The sequence below is a fragment of the Schistocerca gregaria genome, chromosome X, assembly GCF_023897955.1.
Source record: "Schistocerca gregaria isolate iqSchGreg1 chromosome X, iqSchGreg1.2, whole genome shotgun sequence".
In the NCBI taxonomy this organism is placed as follows: domain Eukaryota; kingdom Metazoa; phylum Arthropoda; class Insecta; order Orthoptera; family Acrididae; genus Schistocerca; species Schistocerca gregaria.
In genome coordinates this window covers 525,278,991-525,302,758 of record NC_064931.1, presented here as the reverse complement: position 1 = coordinate 525,302,758, position 23,768 = coordinate 525,278,991, and the positions used below count along the sequence as shown (strand labels likewise).

General features: G+C 43.5%; 1 protein-coding gene across 2 annotated transcripts in view; it reads left to right on the top strand.

Moving 5' to 3' along the window:
• The window catches only part of LOC126297622 (monocarboxylate transporter 10), a 428,114-nt gene that overhangs the window by 372,669 nt on the left and 31,677 nt on the right, over nt 1-23,768 (top strand). For both annotated transcript variants that reach the window (XM_049988638.1, XM_049988637.1), the window contains exon 5: nt 11,410-11,635. In XM_049988638.1, the coding sequence (XP_049844595.1) occupies nt 11,410-11,635 (226 nt within the window). The remainder of the gene's footprint in view (nt 1-11,409; nt 11,636-23,768) is intronic.

Here is a 23,768-nt window from a genome sequence, read left to right as displayed (position 1 = left end):
AGTAGCTGTTTATACGAAGCGGTGCAGGAATTTAATACATTTTCGGACCCTAGTGAATTGTCTTTCAGCAGTATCTGTACTCTCTTAACTGTATACTACGCTCATTAGCTTCATTTTGTTGCGGCTAGGCTCCAGTTTAATCAGTGCCATAAGCAACAATCATATGCAGCTTCAGCTTTTGACTTGCAGCAGCTTCTCCCATGCAAGTGCAGTTTCACATGTCAGAACTGTACAGTTTCGTATGCAGAATCATCGATTCGAAATGTCGTTGTACACCTTATCCCTGATAGGGAGGTCGCCGAAAGAACTTTAGCTAAATCTGATCCTAGTCTTGGTGAATTACTTCAGACTGTTAATTTTTTACAGGTTGCTTCTGAAGCTCAGCAAGAGTTTACAAATACCACAAAGGTTTCCCAAGTTGTTAGTCACCGTTGCCAAAATAGGTCAACTGGTGGTTCCGACTCATCATCTTTTATTTTTGCCCCTAAGTCTCACCTGAGTCCACAGGTATCAGGATTGCTAGCGTCTCGTGAGAGGCTTAAGTACGTTAGTTACATGTTGCATAGATCCTTTAAATGGTTCTTTTGTCTAAATGATGTGGAACGAGTCAGTTCACAGGATACGTATAAATGATTAGTGTTAACGTTACAGATCACATTATTATTTTAGTCCTGCTCATGCAGCTATACTTAAATTTTTTACTGGCTCCAAGTTTTTAAGTAGAAAGTCGTGAGTGGAATAGGAGTTGTCCAGGAGAAATGATTTTAAATTAGCCGAAAAACTTGCTTTTTTATTTGTCATACAATTTATGTTACTGAAAAAATGATCAAACACATTTGTTACTGCATATTGAAATCCTTTTTGATCCTCTGATAGCTTTAATAATGGATATAAAGATAATGTTTTCCTCTAGTGTTGTAGGTATGGACATCACTGTTCTTCTTTAATTCTAATGGATAATTTATGACGAATTTCATTAGCAAGTACATGTATCGTGACGAAGAATTTAAAATGTCTGGCTCCGTTTAAAATGTCTGGCTCCTTGAAGAGGTAACTACATGACGTCCGTGGGTGAATACCACATACTATTCTTACTGCACGATTCGTGCAATCGATACTTCCTTCTGATTCGTGAGTTATGCCAGAAAATTATCAAATAAGACATTACTGAGTGGAAATATACAAAATTTGTCGGGAGGTTGATTTGATTGTTTCCAAGATTAGCAACTCTGCGTACAGCAAAAGTAGCTGAACTTATTTGTTTGAGAAGCTCAGTAATATGTTTCTTCTAGCTCAAATTTTCATCAATATGTACATCCAAATATTTTGAGCATTCTACTCTATTTATTGACTCCAGCTTATGTACTACATCAGTTGTTGATATGACTCTGTTTGTTGAGCACAGCTGAATATATTGTTTTTTTTTCAAAATTTAGGTAGTGAGTTTTCTGAGAACCACTTTATAACTCCTTGGAAAAAATCATTTCCCATCTCTTCTGTTGCTTTCTCTATAATGCGATTTATTATAATACTAATATCATGTGCAAAAAGTACCAATTCCATTTTTAGAATATTAAGTGGAATGCCATACACATATACAAAGAATAGGAATGAACGTGAAATTGAATTCTGTGGTGCTCTCTTTGCGATTTCTCCCTAGTAACTAAAATTTTCTACCTTTCCAACATCGTCTGAATTATTCAGCACCACCTTCTGCATTCTGTTTGTTAAGTATGAGTCAAACCAGGAGTGTGTAAAGGCTTCAGTTGCATAAAACTTGAATTTTTCCAAGACAGTAACATGGGCTACAAGGTCAAATGCCTTGGAAAGATCATAAAAAATACCAGCTGGTAATATATTATTATTTAAGGCTTGTAGTATTGGATGAGTTAATGTATAAATAGTGTAATGCATTCGCAAATTGCGAATTCGATTGTACAATGGCTATTAAGTTTTATTAGAAACATTAAAACTTATGCCGGGCCGGGATTCGAACCCAGATTTCCCGCTTTATGCGAGCGGTAACCTTAACCGTCTCGGCCATCCGAGGACCAACCCAAACGTCCATAGTGCTGACGTCTACGGCCCACAGTGCTCTCATACAAATAGTATGATTCCCGCACAGCGAGAGAGATTGTTTTGTTCATGAGATTGCTCTGCTTTTGCGTGAAGTACAGTAGGGCAGCATCTATATTTTAAAGTTTAATGCTCTGTTCCTTCGGACATGCATGCCCTTTGCATGCGAGCACTATGGGTGGTAGGCACTAGGATGTATGGAATTTTGTATCGGTCCTGGAGGCGTAGTCCGATGGTCGAAACGTTTAAGATGACCGCTCGATTAAAGCAGGAAATCTGGGTTCGATTCCTGGTCTGGTACAAATTCTCATATGTTAATAGTAAACTATAAACCCATTGTACCATAGTATTCGCAATTTGCGAATACATTTCGTAATTTAATACAGCTGCCAATCGTTAGCATTGCATCGAACTGTGCAGACGCTGATAAAATAAACACAATGTTCTACTATAATATATAATAGCATTGGCAGTCTAGCAACGCTTCTGGAATCCAACCTGTGAGGTGATACGTAAAGTTTTTTCCACTTGATTGTGAGACTACTCTTGAGTGCATTCCTTTTTCGAACATTTTGGTAAAAGATGTCAGTAAGAAAACTGGACGATTATCGGTTATGTCTGTATTATCACGTTTTCTATGAAGAGGTTTGACAACTGAATATTTAACCTGTCTGGAAAAATTCCCTGTGGCACTGATGCATTACATGTATCAGCAAAGACATAACTTATTAAGTTGGAACAACATACAACATGTCCGTAAGAATGTATGCCTACGTATTTCCATTTAATACCTCTGGGATGAAATAAGCTCCCACAACGGAATTTCCTATGATCCTGCACCTTACGTTTACGCTCCACGGTCGTTCATGTTGTACGTGACGAAGCCTGTTTGAATTTCCAGCTTCCCAGAAGTGCTTGATGCGTAAATTTACATTGCCGTGGTTCGTAAACGTTACTTTGTCGGCAAGGAGCCAACGTGGAAAAATCATAGTGTCGTCTCCAGGTGCTGCACAGCAGACCAACAAAATTCTATACGACGTTCGCAATCATGTCCCTCGAGGATTTTCTGATGTACTGACAGATAATAACGGCGGAATTTACGTCGATGCAAGATGCGAATAACACTCGTCTGGCTGATCCTACATTCCTTGGCAATGCGTCTCGTGCCTCAGTGCGGACTGATAAACGTAGTAGCCATAACAGCTTCTTCATGTGTTTTGTCAGTTGTAACCTTCGTTCTTCACTTCTATTTGACACTGAACCTGCCTGTTCACACTAGCGACCTAATAATTTGGGCAACTGCGTGGCGCGAAGGACAGCGACGATCAGGATACACATCACTGTATAGTCGTACCATTTCGACTGCATATCTCCGACATTCTCCGTATAAAAGCAGCATGTTTAACTTCTTCCCATTGGTGTAAATGTCTGCACGCCACGAATTTTGAAGCTGAAACGACTTGCCGAAGGACGACACAGTTCCTGCTAGTTCTGCAGTCAGGAAAGTAACCAGTCGAAAGATTTGACTCAACAAAGTAGCCAGGCATAAGCTCTTCGCAGAAGAGCTTCTGTGAAGTCTGGAAGGTAGGGGACGAGGTACTGGCAGAATTGAAGCTGTGAGGACGGGTCGTGAGTCGTGTTTGGGTAGCTCAGTTGGTAGAGCACTTGCCAGTGAAAGGCAAAGGTCTCGAGTTCGAGTTTCGATCCGGGAAGTTTCATATCAGCGCACACTCACAGAGTGAAAATCTCATTCAGGATACCTCTGAGAGTTTATCTTTCACTAAATGTGTTAAAAAATACAGAATAAAGAAATTTGTAACTAATTTAACTAAACCAGGAGGCACAGATGACCAGAATCTACGTAAGTAACCCCACGCTACAATGCACCGCTAGATTTGGTCGTCCTGTATAGCAGGCGAGGCGTTCTTCCAGGAAAGCCCACTTCCTCCACCACAACCGCTGCCCGCTCTTCATTTTACAGAGAGACTATACCATAAATCAGCCTGTTAAATCTACATGTCTTATGTCATTGTTCGCTGGGATATCCCACGGCGTGGGTTCAGGCACCTGTCAGAAAGGATGTTCTTTCTCCATACACAGTAGCACTTTCCTTGCGAATGTGTGAGAGTTGTGTCGTACGTATATCTGCAGAGTGTAAGTGAATGTTATGAATGTGTGTATAGTGTGGTGTAATGTTTGTGTTGTTTGATGATGATTATGATGACGATGACGACGAGAGAAGAGCGAGGGTGGAAATAGCGCCGGCACACATCCTACTCCTCTCGTGTAGCACCATGAGGGCTGCTGAGCTAAACGGACATGTCCAACGACTTATCACCATCAACAACGTCACGTGCCCTCATTCCGTGAGACACTGCGGAGAGGTTTGAAATTTAACCCAATGAACCTGGTAGTACACACTGATTGTTAAGTTTCCTTTTCAGACGAACTGGGAGCTTAGTTTTGGAAACTCCGATCTCTTTCCCAAAAGCACCCTCGCTCAGTTTTATTCTTCCACTTATTTCTTTTGCTGTCAATCCAGTCATCATCTGTTTATGTGACTTCGTTATTAATTTTCCATAAGCTATTTCTACAATATTTTTGTGCCATAGTAATTCATTTTCATGGCTACATTTACTTGCTGTATTAAGTTCTTCCATTAGTCGTTGAAGTTTATTTGTAGTAGGCGGAAAAAGTATAGTATAAACAGCAAATCAAAGGAGTTTCAGACAGATTTTGTTAACACATTTTCCTTCAACGTTCTTCCAGTCTATGGATGTGCAGAACATCATCTACAGCCGCTGAGAATATTTTTGGCAGTATGGAATCTTTTTTCAAACACCTGCTTCAATAATGTATGTGTCACAATCCTGATGAATTCAACTGAAAATTATGGCGGTAAAGAATATGATCTTCGCTGCACTAAGATAGACTGAATTAATCCCTTGATTTTCTCGAGGTTTTGGTATAGATTGCTCACAAACTCCTGCACGAATTCTCAGCAGGGAGCCAAGAGCGGAGGAAGCGAACTCCGTCCACCAGCTCCCAGGATATGGGCAGTCAAGAGGACAGAGGCGGTGGGGGGGAACCAGTCGCGCTTTTCTCACACCGGTGTTCAATTCGTCTGACACGGCACGGCAGTTCGTACACAGAGGTTCTGTACTGTGGTCCCAGCAACTGGACATAAAACAGCAGTCGGCCGAAGTCGACCGACTTCTATCGATCCAGAAATTCACAGCCCTGGTTCTGGACTCTGTGAAGAAATAGTACACTGATATGCAAAGCTTATGGACGAAACTAACTTTCGCTTGTGTCACTGCCAAGTAATATAGCTCGATGAAACTTGGACCATACATAGAAAGAAGTGACACATTATACTACAGAAAGCAACTGAAAGAAATACGCACTGAGACAAAGAGAAATGATGCTTTCATTCAAAGACAGTAACTACACTGAAATAATTTCGATTCGTTATGGTCTGCTGGACATTACAGAATTCGGACTTGCTTCCTAATAGGGCTGTGCAACGTGCCCCATGCTCAACACAAGGTTGCTAAGGAATTACGTGGCATGGCGTTCCATTCCTCCATCAGCGCGGTTGACAGCCGCTGGATAGTCGGTGGAGCATATGGACGTTATGGTATTACGTCCCCCCCCCCCCCTCCTCCAACGCATCCCAGAAGTGCTTGATAGTATTTAAGTGAGGGGGGGGGGGGGGGGAAATGGGCAAGCCAGTCTGAACGCCGAATTTCCTCTCGTTCCAAAAGCTTCTACACCTGCGCTGTTCGATGCTCCTGGAAAGACGCTCATGGGGAAGGAGTACAGTGTCTCATTAACTTTGAACGGTGAATGTACCGTTTTCAAAGATTTGGAGTTCAAAATGCCCATGCAACATTATGACTCCCCACACAATGACTCTTGTACCGCGAAAAAGATCCTGTTCGACAATGCTGCACGCTCTCTCCTCCATAAGGCGAGAGGTGGGAACATGTAATGCAACCAGAAACAGGATATGTGGCGAATGGATTGGCATGCCCACCCTCACGACGCCTCCTCCTACTCAAACACCACCGAGCAGGTGTCGGATGCACTGGGGAGACGTTGCAGCACGTCCGCATGCACCAACGACCATCCAGCAGTTGTTAACCGCTCTCATAGAGGAATGGACAGCACTACCACAAGATCTCCTTACCAACCTTGTGATCAGCATGGGAGCACGTTGCAGAGCATAGACTACCGTCCGTGGTGATTACGCATCTTATCAAGAACCATGTCCGCCAGGGGCCATTGTGAATCACGATGACTGCAGTCTAATAATTGTCTTTGAATAAAAGTGTCATTTCTGTTCGCTTCACTGCGTATTTCTTCCAGTTGCTTTCTGCACTACACTGTAGCAGTTCTCCCTGTGTATGGCGCAAGATACTTCAAGTTGTGTTACTTGGCAATGAAACATCAACCGAAAGTTATTTCCTTCCGTAAGTTTTGCGCACCAGTATACATACACACATCAAAAAAAAATTTGCATCACCCCGGTTAACCGAACTCCTGAAGATATACATTGACTGTGGATATTGTATCGCAGACACAGTCCCTTTGGCTGTTCAGAGATGCGTTTAAACCCGCCCAAAGATGTAAAAAACCATGCATGAGCTGCGCCTATTAGACGGAGAGCGTCCGACAGCCGATCAGTTCCAGTCATTCCACCAGAAAGGAGGTATATGGCTCGTGTTGTCTGTTGCTCAGCCATGCCTAGATGGTCAATACCGCGATTAGATCGCGTCCACATTGTTACTCTCAACAAGGGAAGTGTCCAGGCGTTGCGGAACGAACAAAAGCGATTTTGTTTGGACATGGAGGAGATACAGAAAGACGGGAACTGTCGATGGCTTGCCTCGCTCAGGCCGCCCAAGGGCTACTACTGCAGTGGATGATCGCTGCCTACGGATTATGACTCGGAGGAACCCTGACAGCAACAACACCATGTTGATGGTTGGTTGGTTGGTTTGGGGAAGGAGACCAGACAGCGAGGTCATCGGTCTCATCGGATTAGGGAAGGACGTGGAAGGAAGTCGGCCGTGCCCTTTGAAAGGAACCATTCCGGCATTTGCTTGGAGCGATTTAGGGAAATCACGGAAAACCTAAATCAGGATGGCCGGACGCGGGATTGAACCGTCGTCCTCCCGAATGCGAGTCCAGTGTCTAACCACTGCGCCACCTCGCTCGGTCACCATGTTGAATAATGCTTTTCGTGCAGCCACAGGACGTCGTGTTACGACTCAAATTGTGCGCAGTAGGCTGCATGATATGCAACTTCACTCCTGACGTCCATGGCGTGGTCCATCTTTAAAACCACGACACTATGCAGCCCGGTACAGATGGGCCCAACAACATGCCGAATGGACCACTGAGGATTGGCATCACGTTCTTTTCACCGATGAGTGTCGCATATTCTTACAACCAGACAATCGTCGGAGACGTGTTTTGAGGCAACCCGTTCAGGCTGAACGCCTTAGACACACTGTCCAGCGAGTGTAGCAAGGTGGAGGTTCACTGCTGTTTTGGGGTGGCATTATGTGGGGCCGACGTACGCCGCTGGTGGTCACGGAAGGCGCCTTAACGGCTGTACGATATGTGAATGCCATCCTCCGACCATATCGGCAGCATCCTGGCGAACCATTCATCTTCATGGACGATAATTCGCGCCCCCATCGTGCACATCTTGTGAATGTTCCTTCAGGATAACGACATCGCTCGTCTAGAGTGGTCAGCGTGTTCTCCAGACATGAAACCTATCGAACATGCCTGGTATAAATTGAAAATCGGTGTTTATGAAAGATGTGACCCACGAACCACTCTGAGGGATCTACGCCGAATCGCCGTTGAGAAGTGGGACAATCTGGACCAACAGAGCCTTGATGAATTTGTGGATAGTATGCCACGACGAATACAGGCAGGCGCGGCTCCCTCCCGTCGGAGGTTCGAGTCCTCCCTTAGGTATGGGTGTGTGTGTTGTCCTTAGTGTAAGTTAGTTTAAGTTACATTAAGTGGTGCGTAAGCCTAGGGACCGATGACACCAGGTTGGTCCCGTAGTCCTTACCACAAATGTCTAATTTTCCGTGTACAGGCATGCATCAATGGAAGGGGACGTGCTACTGGGTATTAGAGGTACTGGTGTGTACAGCAATCTGGACGATTCTGACTTTGCAACACAGACAGTTGTCGTGTTCGAAGATGTCAAAGCCATAGGGGGAGACTTAAAGAATGAAGCGATGCAGGTAGTCCTCAATAATGTTTATGTAGTTCACTGCTGTCATGATAGCTTCGATTACCATCACAGGTCCCATGGAAACTCAACTCAGTGTACCCCGTAGCATAATACTGCCCTCACCAGCCTGCATCTGTGGTGCGGTGCAGCTATTCGTCTGGATGACGGCGTGGAAGGACCAGTCATCGACCTGGTGTAACAAGAAATGCGATACATTCGACAGGCGACTGGTTTGTATTGATCCACGGTAAAACTCAGTGATCCTATGCCCACCACAATAATAATTGACGAAGTCGTTTGGTCAGCACATGGATACGTGGGAGTTGTGTGATGTGGAGCTCCATTTCAACAGTGGCTTTTGAATGGTGTGCTCCGAAACACTGCTGTCTGCACCAGCGTTTTACTCTGTCGCCAGATCCGCTACAGATCACTGCCTATCCTGGATTACAGTTTTGGGTCCTCCGACCTCTACGTTTTGTGATGAGACATGGTCGTCCAGTACCGCGCGTCCCACCTGTTATTTCACCATCCTTCAACCACTTTCCATAGGTGGTCACGAGTGTAGTACGTCAACAGGCTGCCAGCATCGCTGTTTCAGAGATTCTCATTCGCAGCCGCAGGGTCATGACACTGCGCTTATACGAGTATCAATGGATTTCCGCATTTGCGGCCCATATATTCGCTATTATGACTGACCATTCGTCTCTCTTCCGCTTATCTTTTCTTCCTGCATCACGTGCCCGCAACACCACCAGGAGGCATTCACCTCCTCGGTGGGCAGTGGTCGTAATGTTTTTTCTCATCATAAATCTGTTTGTAAAGCCACTTAGTACCTTTATTTTTATCTAGATTTATTAAAATATAGTGTTTTTTGTGAAGCTGGTGATAACTTTAATGAATATGCTGTAAATTACAAAGGACATTGATAAGCCTGTAGCATTTAATGTCTTGTCCTAGTCTTTTCGTGTGAATCATTAATGCGTTTTTCCAGATTTGAGGAATCGTATTCCTCAGCAGACATTTAAGTTCTTGGCGTCTCTCCTTTTTTCATACTTGGAATGTTTTTATACACATTAACTTGAATTACTTCTGGAATGTCTGTTTTCTGATTGATCTGTTGAACTGTGCTAATGTACGAACAATTGAAAGCTTTTCACTTGCTCCATGCCATATGCACTAAAAATCACTACCATTTTTAAAAAAATAAACATAGTCTGTCAATTTCTTATTATCGTCTGCATGAAACCGTCACTTTCTTTTTAACAGCTGTCGTGCTTCCATTTTATTTTGATTTCTCTATTCCTGTAAAATCGTTTGTTCTTTGCGTAAACGCCTTTCTAAAATAATTATACCTGCTGTGTATGTCAGTATAATATTTATATTCTAACCTGCCTGACCTGTGTATACTTGTCTTTTTTTAAAAATAAAGTCCAAAAATCTACAAATACATCTACCTTACCAAATAAGATTATTATATTCTAACCTCCCTGACCTTTTCTGAATAAAGTCCAAAAATCTACAAGTACATATGTACTGCCAGGTAAAATTATTTCTTTGTAACTTTGTATTTAGTTTTCCTCAGCATTTTGATAGTTTATGTTGACTTGTAATCGTAAAAAGGTTTGGCACCACAACATCCTGTATACTTTCTTCATAGTATGAGAAGATTTTGGTTAATTTTTTCAGACCCTTTCGGGCCTTCCCAAGTTAAATTTCAAATTGATTTCTTTTGGAAGAATGTGTTGACGATGAACATGTTGTATGCTTAGGCCAGCTTTCTTAATACAAGACCTCCATCCACTACATTACACAAACTAAAATTTTTCGGTGAAGAATAATTCCTTAGTTTTTGTCTACTTTTGTATAAAATCCCTTATTAACATGCTGTAGCGGGATGTGCTGTCACTTATTAGCTTCTATAATTCTTTCTAGAGGCCTTCTAAATGTTCATCAAACTAACTGCGAACAACTGTGCTCGTTCGGAACATGAAGTCCATGCATGGCTGCAAATGGTCTCCAAGTAGCCGAGGATAAACATTCCTAGTCAATGATCGGTTCTGCTGGACCCGAGCACCCAGTCTATTCAGTGTAAACACAGCCCATACCATTATGGAGCCACCACCAGCTAGCACAGTACCTTGTTTACAACTGGAGTACGTGACTTCTTGGGGTCTCCGCCAATCTAGAGCCCTACCATCAGCTCTTACCAACTAAGATCGTGACCCATTTGACCAGGCCACTGTTTTGCAGTAGTTTAGGGTCCAGTCGATATGGTCACGAGCCCAGGAGAGCCGCTCCAGGCGATGTCGTGCTTTTAGCAAAGGCACTCGCGTCTGTCGTCTACTGCCATAGCGTATTAAAGCCAAATTTCGTTGCTCTGTCCTAGCTGATACGTACATCGTACGTCCCACATTGATTTCTGCGGTTATTTCAGGCAGTCTTGCTTGTCTGGTAGCACTGTCAAGTCTACGCCAACGCCGTTGCTCTTGGTCGTTAAGTGAAAGCCGTCGGTCACTGCATTGTCCGTGGTGAGATATAATGCCTGAAATTTCATATTCTCGGCACACTCTTGACGCTGTGGATGTCGGAATAATGAATTTCCTATCGATTTCCGAAATAGAATGTCCCTGCCGTCTAGCTCCAAATACCAGTCCGCGTTCAAAGTCTGTTAATTCCCGTCGTGTGGCCATAATCACCTGAACACAAATGATAGCTCAGCCAAAGCCCTGCCCTTTTATGCCTTGTGCACGCGGTACTGCCGCCATCCGTATATGTGCATATCACTATCCTATGAATTTGTCATCTCACTGTATTCGTACATCTAACGTCCCACATTGATTTCAGCGGTTATTTCACGCAGTGTTGCTTGTCTGCTAGCACTGTCAACCCTACGCCAACGCCGCTGCTCTTGGTTGTTATGAAACAATTTTCCGCTTTCGAAAGATACAAATCATTTCGCTGTTGTTAGATGGACTGGAACCTCACGATATTGACTTATAGTGCTCAAGGATAATAGAATTTGATCTATATAATTAGAAAATCTCATCTATTTTTCTTTTTTGTTGCAGATATCGTTTGTAGCAATTGGCTGCCTTACCATGCTACTGCCAATAGTAAACAAGTTTGGCATTCTCGTGGTAATAGCGTTGTGCATGGGACTGTTCGACGGGTGTTTCATCAGTCTTCTTGGTCCAATAGCTTTTGAAATATGTGGTCACAAAGGAGCTCCACAAGCAATTGGCTTCTTACTTGGAATGTGTTCAGTGCCATTAACAGTGGGGCCACCAGTCGCAGGTTAGAATCCACTTCAAAACGTTCAATTTATTTTCTACATAAAATATAAGTGGCAGATTTTTTAGCTATTAATGTATACGTTATTTTCTTTAAATTATTCATTAGTATGAAAATAAGTTGACAATGCCGTCAACGTGGAGTACAGCTGTTTGTAAACAATGACTAGGAGATATACCTTGTCTCTCAGTTATTTTCGCAGTGTTATGACTATATTATATTCTTAGTGTTGGTTATTGCTGAACATGGAATATCTTTGCCACTGCATTTGTGCAAAGCAGTTAACACGTCACAAATATGCATCAAGATTGCTAGATTAAAATGCAGAGCACGGGTTGTATAGGAATAACAACTCTACGATAAGTATGTACTATTTTTCTATAATTAGAACGTAAGTAAAAGCTACTGAGATTTTATATCATACCTACTAGTAAGAAAATTGCTAAGTTAAGGAAAATAAGTCTAGTAATAAGATCTAATATAAATGACCCATACAGCTACAAATGCAGTCGGTAGCCTACGTAAGGATTTTATTGGAAACATGGTATTCTAGGTGCTAATCATATTTGGAAACATGGTATTCTAGGTGCTAATCATATTTGGAAATCATGTTCAAAGCTGTCGATTTTTGTTTCAGATCAAAATAAAAATCACACTGTCGATTATTTCAACATTCATACACAGTTGATTATTATTTGTTGTCTGTCATAATGTAAACTTCATACAGAATAATCTACGAATGAAATTCATATGTGGAAAGTTGAACATAGTAATGTTACGAGTTTCATATTATTTTTTAAACTAATGTTTTTGCTGTTGTAATTTGTATATAATACGGCTATGATATTTTTACTGTTTTTATACTAGATGGAGTTTTTCATCTGTTAATTATTTTCACCTGTAAAATATTTTAGGTTACTTAAAAATACGGACTGTATCATATGCCATTTTAAACAGTACCTGCCCTCTATTTGCGTGTCAGAAGGTGGTCATTTCCCTCACTTTGCTTTTGGAGGAAGTAATGAAATTTGCATTACTGTGTCACAGTAGCGGAAATTTAATTAAAATGAGTATTTGCTGAGAAGGACACTGCTTTTGATGAAAATCTGGCAGGGATTCGCTTAAGTATGCGTCCCAGTATCCAACGGAGGTAATTTAAACAATCCACTGAAAAATTAATTCAGGATAGCCGGGCGGGGATTTAAGCGCTTCTACTCCTGAGTCATTATCAAAGGATTCTAGCGCAATCAGTCCTGGAGTACCACTCCAGCATTTGAAGTCCTTATCAAGTAGGCATGATTGCAGAAAGCGAACGACGTCTGTTGCCTACTGTCGTATCTGTTGGAATCAAGGTGCGCGCTTATTTGAAAAATAGGAACATAGAATAAAACCCATTCATTGGTAGCTTCACTCAACAGGCAGTCAATAATATTTCAAACTAAGGCTATTCATTCTACGTTACATAGAACATTTGCAGGATTTCTATTGAAGTTATCAGCAACGAATCAGTTCACAGGCTATGTCTATATGAATTGTTTACTTGTGTGGTTGTATGCTGGCCATTTGCCGAGTATTAAATACTATACCGACTAAACCAGAACGACAAAAATAAACCTCTATGACTTGCTCTCACTGTTATTAAAAATTATTTAATGTATCAATAGTAGTAAATATTCAAATTTACATACGCTACTACTGAACACTTTTAGTAATATTTCGTAACTAAGGTGCAAAGCCTGCATAAAATTATTAAGTAAGCTCATGTCTCTTTTAATTAGGCTGAAGTTTTAAACCGCATTTTCGTATTATCGGTACAGATTGATCATTTTGTAATGGCCTTAGAATTCGAAATAAGATGACTGTGGTAGTCGCATGGACTTCTGTCTAACATATACAACAAAGTAAAGAAAAAATTACGTTACTTAAGACACATATTTACATTTAATAACAAAAATGTGGAGTGTACCTTAGTTTATGTTTAATTTCTTTGAACTTTCAAATGCTTTATAAAATAGGACTCAAAAGGAAATATAAATTACAATGTAACAAAGCTTACCAAACAGTGGTTGAGACTGAGGAATAGAGCTGTGTTTTACGCGTATCAGACATACATATTAGCAGCCCATGAGCTGCCTTTAGCCTAAATGGTTCGCTAAATTTCGTTTCAGCTTTATATTCGATAGCAGATTCCACAATTAGTGCTTTGTCAAAGCTAATCTCAGTATCACCGATTTTGACTTGTGTTTAAGAAGAAGACCAATAAAATAAATTGGCAGTAGCAGGTAATAACTTGTCCGAAAGCAGTTTTAGAAACTGTGTTAAATTGAGCATTTTCTTTGTAGTGCTTTAACTAGGAGACAGAAGGGCAGTGATCTTTTATAATATCCCTTTGCTTTCATATCACCTTGTGATTATGAGATAGGTTTTCCTATGCTCATCTGAGAAGTGGTCAAATCAAAGGCCTTAGGTAATGAACGTCTTTCAACAGAAGTGATTCATCCCCTAGGGAACGAAATACAAAGGAAATTTGAGAATTTATGAACAGAGGAAGAAACTTCTCCAAAACTGGAACAACGCCACAATTTATTGTTTTGCTTCACAAGACAGAAGGCAGATAAGACATGAAAGACCTTGTAGCTCTAGCAGCCTCCACCCCGTGTTGTACAAGATATATAATGGCACAGAAGAAGACACTGGACTGAAATTTACGCAGAGTAAAAGGATAAAGCACAAGAAACCATTTCCGAATCGTAAATTAAATCGCAGTACAGAGCAAACAGTGTAATTTACAACATTCCTTGGGATTAAAAGATTTTGAGAAAGTTGTGGACTGCTTTTCGATTGATACAAAAAGCACTTATTCAGCCTATTCCAGTATACTGAAGCGTGTATGCATCAATGGTACTTCGTCAATGAAGTGGGAAATTCGGAATTCGAAGAGGAGTCATGTAAGGATATTCTGTATAACCAGAACTATTCTCATTATCACTAGCAAAAAGGGGAAATAATACGCGGTAATGGAGTATGTCTGAACCATTGTCATTTCGATGTTAACACTGTGCTGTTTTTCCCAAGTGTAGTTACGCCGTAAACTTCAACAAATGATGAAACAACGCAATAGAACTACTTTGAAAGTAGATTTGAAAATCAGAAGTATGAAATAATGCGCGATTAAAGTATAATACAGGATCTATCACAACTAATTACGCAAATGCATATAATTGAAAGTACACGATATTAGAAGCAAAAAATTGTCAGTAAGCTTAGGTCTCCAAAGGAGCCGTTTGCGAGAAAATTGTGACTTTGTGGTTACCAGCAACCACTGACGTGATTCTGTGTAAACTCCGCATGCCAGATCGTGATGTAGTCTTTGTTTACATTTTCGAGACGTAAAGTTGTAAACGGAATGGACACGACAGTATAGTACACAGTCAGAGTGCCACTCATATCAGCTGTTTACAGAGCGTCAATTGTATTGTGGGAGTGGCTCTGAGCACTATGGGACTTAATATCTATGGTCATCAGTCCCCTAGAACTTAGAACTACTTAAACCTAACTAACCTAAGGACATCACACAACACCCAGCCATCACGAGGCAGAGAAAATCCCTGACCCCGCCGAGAATCGAACCCGGGAACCCGGGCGTGGGAAGCGAGAACGCTACCGCACGACTACGAGATGCGTATTGTGCAAGTGTTGGTGGTAACACGGAACATCACTGTAACGAGGAATATGCGAATATACATTTCATATATGGCAGGCTAATGGCAATGCATGGGAGGCTGTACGTTTGTAGCAAGAGGCATACCATGCCTAAAGGTATCCCGAGACTCGAACGTTCACAAGGGTGCATCAACGCCTCTTAGAGACTGGAAGCTGTGTTCATGCTGCGGTAACGGGTAGGTCTATTAGAATTACACCTCTGTGTGAACATTTGCTGCTGGAACAGTCGAGCGCTCTGCAGGAATCTCGTCAAGGAGACTAGCCACACAAATGTCTTTAATGAGCCACAGTACTGGTTGGAGAATAATTAATGCATCGCAGTGTAACGTACGCGTATCACATCCAACGACTTCAGTATCTTAGTGAAGCAGATTTTGGTGCAAGTCTACGTATGGTAGTAACATTTTATTTACAGACGAAGGAGGTTTCACTTGTGATGGTGTGTTCAATTGTCACAATTCGCACGTTTGGAATCATCTAGGCTCCAACCCACATGCTGTGCATGAGTCTCCACATGAGCACGTTTCTCATTTAATGTGTGGTTGGGGGTACTAGGAGATGGATGGTCTTATTGGGCAGTAAATGTTACGAAATAAACTCAGTGGACGGAACTACCTTCGGTTTCTGCGGCATCATCTTGCAGGATTGCTTGCGGATGTTTTCTTAGAGCAACGTCGGAGGATTTAGTACGTGCATGATTGAGCACTGGCAAATTTTGCTGCTTTGGTGGGGCGACATGTAACACGCCGATATGGGCAAAGATTGATTGGGGGAGGAGAAGCTGTGCAGTGGCCATCTACATCACCTGATTTGAACCTCATGAATTTCTTTGTTTGGGCACTTCCTAGGTGTAGCGTGCGCTACCGCGGTTAACACGGTCGAAGAACTGGAGCTGAGACTTGTCAATGCTTGTCAGGAGATTCGAAATAATCCAGGCGTATTTGAAATGACTCGGAACTCATTGCGGCAACGGGTACAGGCATACATACGGATACAAGGACACACTTCGAACTCCTCCTGTAACTATGACTGTAGTCACGTAACTGTAGTCGTGTTCATTCAAAAAACCTGAACTTCTACCAAAGTATTTGTATACTATTGTTATCTATTCCTAACTGGGATGACGTTTACATAGAATCTACATTATTAACGTCAATAGTCCGCAAGCCACCTGACGGTGTGCGTCTGAGGTTACTTACGGTACCACTAACTGAACCCCCCTTGCCTGTTCCACTTGCGAACGGTGTATGAGAAGAAAGATGATCGATAAGCCTTTGTATTAGCTCTAATTTCTCGACCTTTCTCATCTCGGCCACTTCGCGAGATGTATATGGGAGTAAGTAATACACTCCTGGAAATGGAAAAAAGAACACATTGACACCGGTGTGTCAGACCCACCATACTTGCTCCGGACACTGCGAGAGGGCTGTACAAGCAATGATCACACGCACGGCACAGCGGACACACCAGGAACCGCGGTGTTGGCTGTCGAATGGCGCTAGCTGCACAGCATTTGTGCACCGCCGCCGTCAGTGTCAGCCAGTTTGCCGTGGCATACGGAGCTCCATCGCAGTCTTTAACACTGGTAGCATGCCGCGACAGCGTGGACGTGAACCGTATGTGCAGTTGACGGACTTTGAGCGAGGGCGTATAGTGGGCATGCGGGAGGCCCGGTGGACGTACCGCCGAATTGCTCAACACGTGGAGCGTGAGGTCTCCACAGTACATCGATGTTGTCGCCAGTGGTCGGCGGAAAGTGCACGTGCTCGTCGACCTGGGACCGGACCGCAGCGACGCACGGATGCACGCCAAGACCGTAGGATCCTACGCAGTGCCGTAGGGGACCGCACCGCCACTTCCCAGCAAATTAGGGACACTGTTGCTCCTGGGGTATCGGCGAGGACCATTCGCAACCGTCTCCATGAAGCTGGGCTACGGTCCCGCACACCGTTAGGCCGTCTTCCGCTCACGCCCCAACATCGTGCAGCCCGCCTCCAGTGGTGTCGCGACAGGCGTGAATGGAGGGACGAATGGAGACGTGTCGACTTCAGCGATGAGAGTCGCTTCTGCCTTGCTGCCAATGATGGTCGTATGCGTGTTTGGCGCCGTGCAGGTGAGCGCCACAATCAGGACTGCATACGACCGAGGCACACAGGGCCAACACCCGGCATCATGGTGTGGGGAGCGATCTCCTACACTGGCCGTACACCTCTGGTGATAGTCGAGGGGACACTGAATAGTGCACGGTACATCCAAACCGTCATCGAACTCATCGTTCTACCATTCCTAGACCGGCAAGGGAACTTGCTGTTCCAACAGGACAATGCACGTCCGCATGTATCCCGTGCCACCCAACGTGCTCTAGAAGGTGTAAGTCAACTACCCTGGTCAGCAAGATCTCCGGATCTGTCCCCCATTGAGCATGTTTGGGACTGGATGAAGCGTCGTCTCACGCGGTGTGCACGTCCAGCACGAACGCTGGTCCAACTGAGGCGCCAGGTGGAAATGGCATGGCAAGCCGTTCCACAGGACTACATCCAGCATCTCTACGATCGTCTGCATGGGATTATAGCAGCCTGCATTGCTGCGAAAGGTGGATATACACTGTACTAGTGCCGACAATGTGCATGCTCTGTTGCCCGTGTCTATGTGCCTGTGGTTCTGTCAGTGTGATCATGTGATGTATCTGACCCCAGGAATGTGTTAATAAAGTCTCCCCTTCCTGGGACAATGAATTCACGGTGTTCTTATTTCAATTTCCAGGAGTGTACGAGGGTCGGTCAAAAAGTAATGCCTCCCATTTTTTTTCTACTTAAAAAAATTAAGTTAAGTGAAAAATTTGAATTTGGCGCCATTCCTCAAACCTTCTTCTGCAATCCACTGCAGTAGTAACTTTCTGTGTCAACAGGTGGCAGCACAGCAGAAGTTTGTAAGATGGCCGAAATCGATGTTCGTTTGAGACAGCGTTGGGTGATTGAATTCTTGAATGCAGAAGGTGAAACGCCCATGCGCATTCATGAAAGACTGAAGAAGGTGTATGGTGTTGTGACAGTGGATGTCAGCACTGTTAGACTATGGGTTCGTCGTTGTAAGGAAGCTGAAGGGCAAACACCGTTGACTGACGAAAAGCGGAGAGGCAGGCCGGTGAGTGCAGTGACTCCACACAACATTCAGCAAGTTGATGACATCATTCGTGGTGACCGTCGGGTGACTGCAGATGAAGTGTGTCGCATTATTTCTCTTAGTAAAGGCAGTGTGATCACGATTATTAAACAATTGGGGTACTCAAAAGTTTGTGCACGGTGGGTTCCAAGAATGTTAACCGATCAGAATAAAGAGGCAAGGAAAACAATAGCCTCCCAACACTTGCAGCGCTTCCGTTTGGAGGGAGATGAGTTTCTGAAAAAAATTGTGACCGGGGACGAAACATGGGTGCATTTTTTTGAACCCGAATCAAAGAGGCAGTCAATGGAGTGGCGTCACACAAGCTCGCCGAGGAAGAAAAAATTCAAAACTGTGCGATCGGCAGGGAAAGTTATGGCAACAGTTTTCTGGGATACAGAGGGTGTGATTCTGGTTGATTTTTTGGAGCAGGGATGCACAATAAATTCTGTTCAATACGTCACAACCCTCAAAAAACTTAAAGCACGTCTTCAGCGAGTTCGCCCAACAAAATCAATGGCAGATGTTCTTCTTTTGCATGACAATGCAAGACCACACACCAGTCGTCACACCTCTGACGAGATTGTCAAAATTGGATGGGAAGTTTTGCCTCATCCCCCATACAGCCCTGACCTGGCACCATCACACTTCCATCTGTTCGGGCCACTAAAAGAAGCTCATCGTGGGATTCATTTTGAAGATGAGGAGGCCGTCAAAACATCCGTGCGTCAATGGCTTAGGAAGCAGAGCTGTGATTTTTACCGTGCTGGGATACATGCCCTTGTTCAGAGATGGACCAAAACTGTAGAGATGGGCGGATATTACATTGAAAAATGACAAAATGATCCTCAATGTTGTGGTTTTCAACCTATGTAATTGCATTTAAATTTCCTGACAATTAAACGTAGAAAAAAAAATAGGAGGCATTACTTTTTGACTGACCCTCGTATATTGTCCGACCATTCGCACAAAGTACTCTCTCGAACTTTCTCCCTGATCCTCAACGCCTGTCTTGTGACGTCTGCCACTCGAGTTTGTTGATTATCTCTGTAACGCTCTCGCGACGAGTAAACGATCACGTGACGAAACGCGTCATTCTTCGTCGGACCTTCTGTATCAGTTCTACCCGGTAAGGGTCCCAGATTGATGAACAGTACTCAAGAATCGGTCGAACAGGTGCCTTGTAGGCCACTTTTTGACTGGAAAGAATTACATCTCGTTAAAAGTCTTCCTACGACTCACAGTCTCGAATCTGCTTTCCATACTGTTTGTTTTATGTTGTCATTCCACTTGCTGTCGCTCAAGTCACTGGAGCCTGATAATTATCGCAGTTATTTCGCAAGCGGTTTCTTTGCGAACCTATGTTGCCTGAGACTTTTTTGCTTCTAGTATCGTGTCCAACGAGGTCATAGAACCCAGTGATGATTTTCTACAACTAATTATGAAGTCCATGATACATCATAAAATACCAGTATAGGTAAATGGCTACACACAACTTAAAAAATGCTACAGTACGTGAAAGATAAACTCTCAAAGTTTTATTTATTAATTTTTTTGCATGGTGCCGGAAGTTAGGTTGGAAGACAGCCGACAGGAGTGCCACTGATCGCAGTGGCTGAAAATGGTATCACCTATCTCGAAATGCTCCAGTTGAGGGTCGTGATACAACCTGAAACTGACAGCAAGGATTTCGTCTTTCAAGGAGATGGCACTTCTCCACTTTTCCACAGCTGTGTACAAGTTTATCGGAATGAGACGTTGCTAAGTCGCTGACCTGGCGCCACTAGAGTGGCCACAACGGGCACCAGACTGGATTCCTTGTCATTTTTTTCTTGTGCTGTTACATCAAGGATAATGTTTATACTCTATCTGTTCCACAGAACCTCAGAGGCATTCAGCACCGCGTCACAGCAGCTGTGCTTACCGTCACTCCTGATATGCTGTATCGGGTTTGTGCGGAACTGGACTACCAATTACACGTGTGCTGCATGATGGAGAGTGGACACGCAGTAAATTTATAAACAATCGAAAAACCTTTGAGAGCTGGTCTTTCGCACACTACATAATTTGTTAAGTTGTTCTTGACCTAATATCTCTACAGATTTTTTTTCAAATGTTTCATGGCCTTAATACGAGAGCGTGCTGAAAAGTAATAGCTTCGAAAGTTTTATGTGAAAACTCTTACAGCTTTCTAAAGAAAATGAACTTTGTTAACAGTTTACATCCTTATTCTTCATGTCTCTATATTTATTTCTCGGCATGGGCGTCCTGGTGACGTACGCATTTGTGCCAACGAGAGATCAATTTGTTGATACCGTCACTGTAAATTGTTTGACTTTGTTGACGGAGCCACAACCTCACCTCTGTTTCCACCGCTTCATAACTACCAAAGTGCAGTTCTGGAAGGTGTTTTGTAAACTCTGGAAACAGGAAAATCGGATGGGGCCAAGTCGGGACTGAATAGAAGATGTTCGTTGACAGTGAACCCAAGGCGTCGAATTGTTGCAGATGTCGAAGCGCTCATGTTTGGTCTGACATTGTCATAGTGAAGGAGAGGGTGCTGCACGTGTGGGCGAACTCTTCGCATTCGGGCTTTCAGTTTGCTGAGGGTCTCGGGTCTCAAAGTGCCTTGCAGAGTTTACGGTGGCGCCTTTATTCCTGAACTCTATGTGCACAACACCTTGAAACCAGAACACTGTGAGCATGACTTTGCTTGCTGATGGCATGGTGTAGTACCTTATTGGCCTCGATGATCCTCTGTGGCAGAACTCCACTGGTGCTCTCTTGTTTTCGGGGGAAGGGGGGAATGGTGAACACAACTTTTATCACCTGTAACACATTGCTAATGTCGATACGATCATCACAGTACACGGCTTTCATTCTTCTATGGATTTAGAATGGAGGCACGTTTCCTACGGTTAGGAACTCGATCACAACACGCTGTTTCTCACGCACCGACATAGTTACGTTACGCACATCCATGTGTTGGATAATGGACTCAGAAAGTTCTCTGCTTTATTCATATAGGTTAGCCAAAGGTATGTTTACGAGTGCCACAGAAATTGCATGTTTCCAACAATATAGCCCGCCAGAATTGGTGGCCATTAGAGTGGAAACCTCAACATTGCTGGCCAATGTTGCCAGGAAATGTTTGTGGCAATACATTTTTGACCCAGAAGTGTTCACACGGACCACCATATCGTCCGCGAAATGGAGGAAAGCGAATTGCTTCCAAAAGTTTAACCTGTAAACCGATTATGGATACATACCTCCTTCAGAATGTTGAAATACAGTTTTGGATATATAGTAAAATCAACCGGTTCCGGAAATGGCAAGAACAATACCAATATTGAAGACTATATGCCAGTTCACAACCAGATTCGCAGTAAACCATTGGATTTTGGCATAAAACGTGATTCGTCTGAAAAGGCACCCTGTCGGTACTCAGTGGATGTTCAGTTGCGTTACTGGTGTGGAAATTCCAGCCTTCATCGCCGATGAACAGCAGGCAGCATGGGTGCAACAACCAGGGGCTTGCTGCGGATACCCATAAACTACAACGTTTGCTGGACGGTCGTTGAGGAGACACTTTTGGTATCTTCTTGGTTCATGTGGACGTTCAGTTGCCCAACAGTTGCACATCCCCACAGTCCTTCACCTATGTCACCTAATGCCCATAGTGCACCACAGTTGCCTCGGCGCCGGTTTTGGATAGCGCCATTTTGCCATGCACTGTATACTTTAATCACGGTGGCATGCGAACAGTTTACAGATTTAGCCGTTTCGGAACTGCTTCTTCCACCCCCTGCCCGAAACCCAATGATCAAGAGCTTTTGGATGTCAGAAAAATCGCTCCGTTTCTGCATTACGACAACGGCTGCACTGTTTCCCACGTTCCCCCGACACACTTTATATACCTTCCACTACGTGTGCTGCCATCTGCCGTCTGTGAGTGACTATTACACATTGAATGAGCGTAGGGGGAGCAGATGTAAGAATCCTGTACTGCTGCTCATGGCAAGGTCCAAGTGAAGGTGGTTTTCTATTGCCTTCTTCCGACCTGATATGAATTGTCAAGGATGTATCTGTGTGGTGTAGATGACTGTGATGTGTGGTTGAACAGTGTAGTGTTGGGTTTGTGTTGTTATGGATAAGGGGAAGGTAGAGGATGAAAACCGGTGCCAGCACATAGCCTACTCCTCTGTAAAAGCACTAAGCGAGCCGCAGAGCGTGACGTCCCCATCGGACAGAGGAACAGCACCAACTGTATCACACGCTCTCATGTCATGGAGCACTGCGGAGAGGTTTGTAATTAAATCCGGACATTGGTGCAAAGGCTGGTGATCAGAACTTAACACCACCGCCTCTCCTCCCTTGCCGACCAAAAATACGGGCAGTGAAAAGTCTCACACACCTCCAGGATTGGAACCGCCTTACTTCCGAGTCAAGTGTCACCACACAAGCGTGCGTCAGCTATCTCGGCTACCGTGGTGGGTCACTGCTCATGTACACTGTACAAAGACTTTAGTAAAAGATCAATGTAGCTGACACGTTGATGCTGATGAACGAGGAAACACACATGATAAGGCTTAAACAACTTGAAAGCCTTAAGAATCTATTTATACCACAACTATGGCTCAGTGCTACATATCTACTGCGAGTGTAGTAGCGAGGAGCTCCTTATTCAGGTTTCGATATTTGTATGTAGCATAATTTCCACGCTCCACAGCTGTACCCGTAGATGTACAAATCACATTTGTGAAACTCGTGGTTCTCTCGTTTTCCGCCTTCTTTATTCTTGTAGCTCTCTACGTACGGGTGCCAACTTTCAAATTGAAACAAAATAAATACTGCCGCGAGCTGTGCTGCATAGGATGTGGAGTAGCGGCTAGAGTCGCTGTCTAGCGCTCTGTGGCCCGCCAGTTCCCGTCCTATCAGGAGGAAATATTTGTTATGTAGAATTATCACCTCTAGAAGGTTCTAGAAATTCCTTCTTATGTTTCTAATGTTTCCATATTCTGGAATATACGACGGTTGAATCAATAGCAGCATTCTTCGAACAAGAGGCAGTTTCGATCCGTCTGTGCGTTGGTGTCCGTAATAAACGTGCTTTTAGTGCTAAGTGCTGTACGTAAATGATAACCCTGCTTTCGGATTTGGACTTGACTGTGGTTATGACGTGACAATAATATTCCACCGTTCAGATTACGCTGCTTAGCACTACAGCGCTCTCAGCGTGATAAAGTGGAAG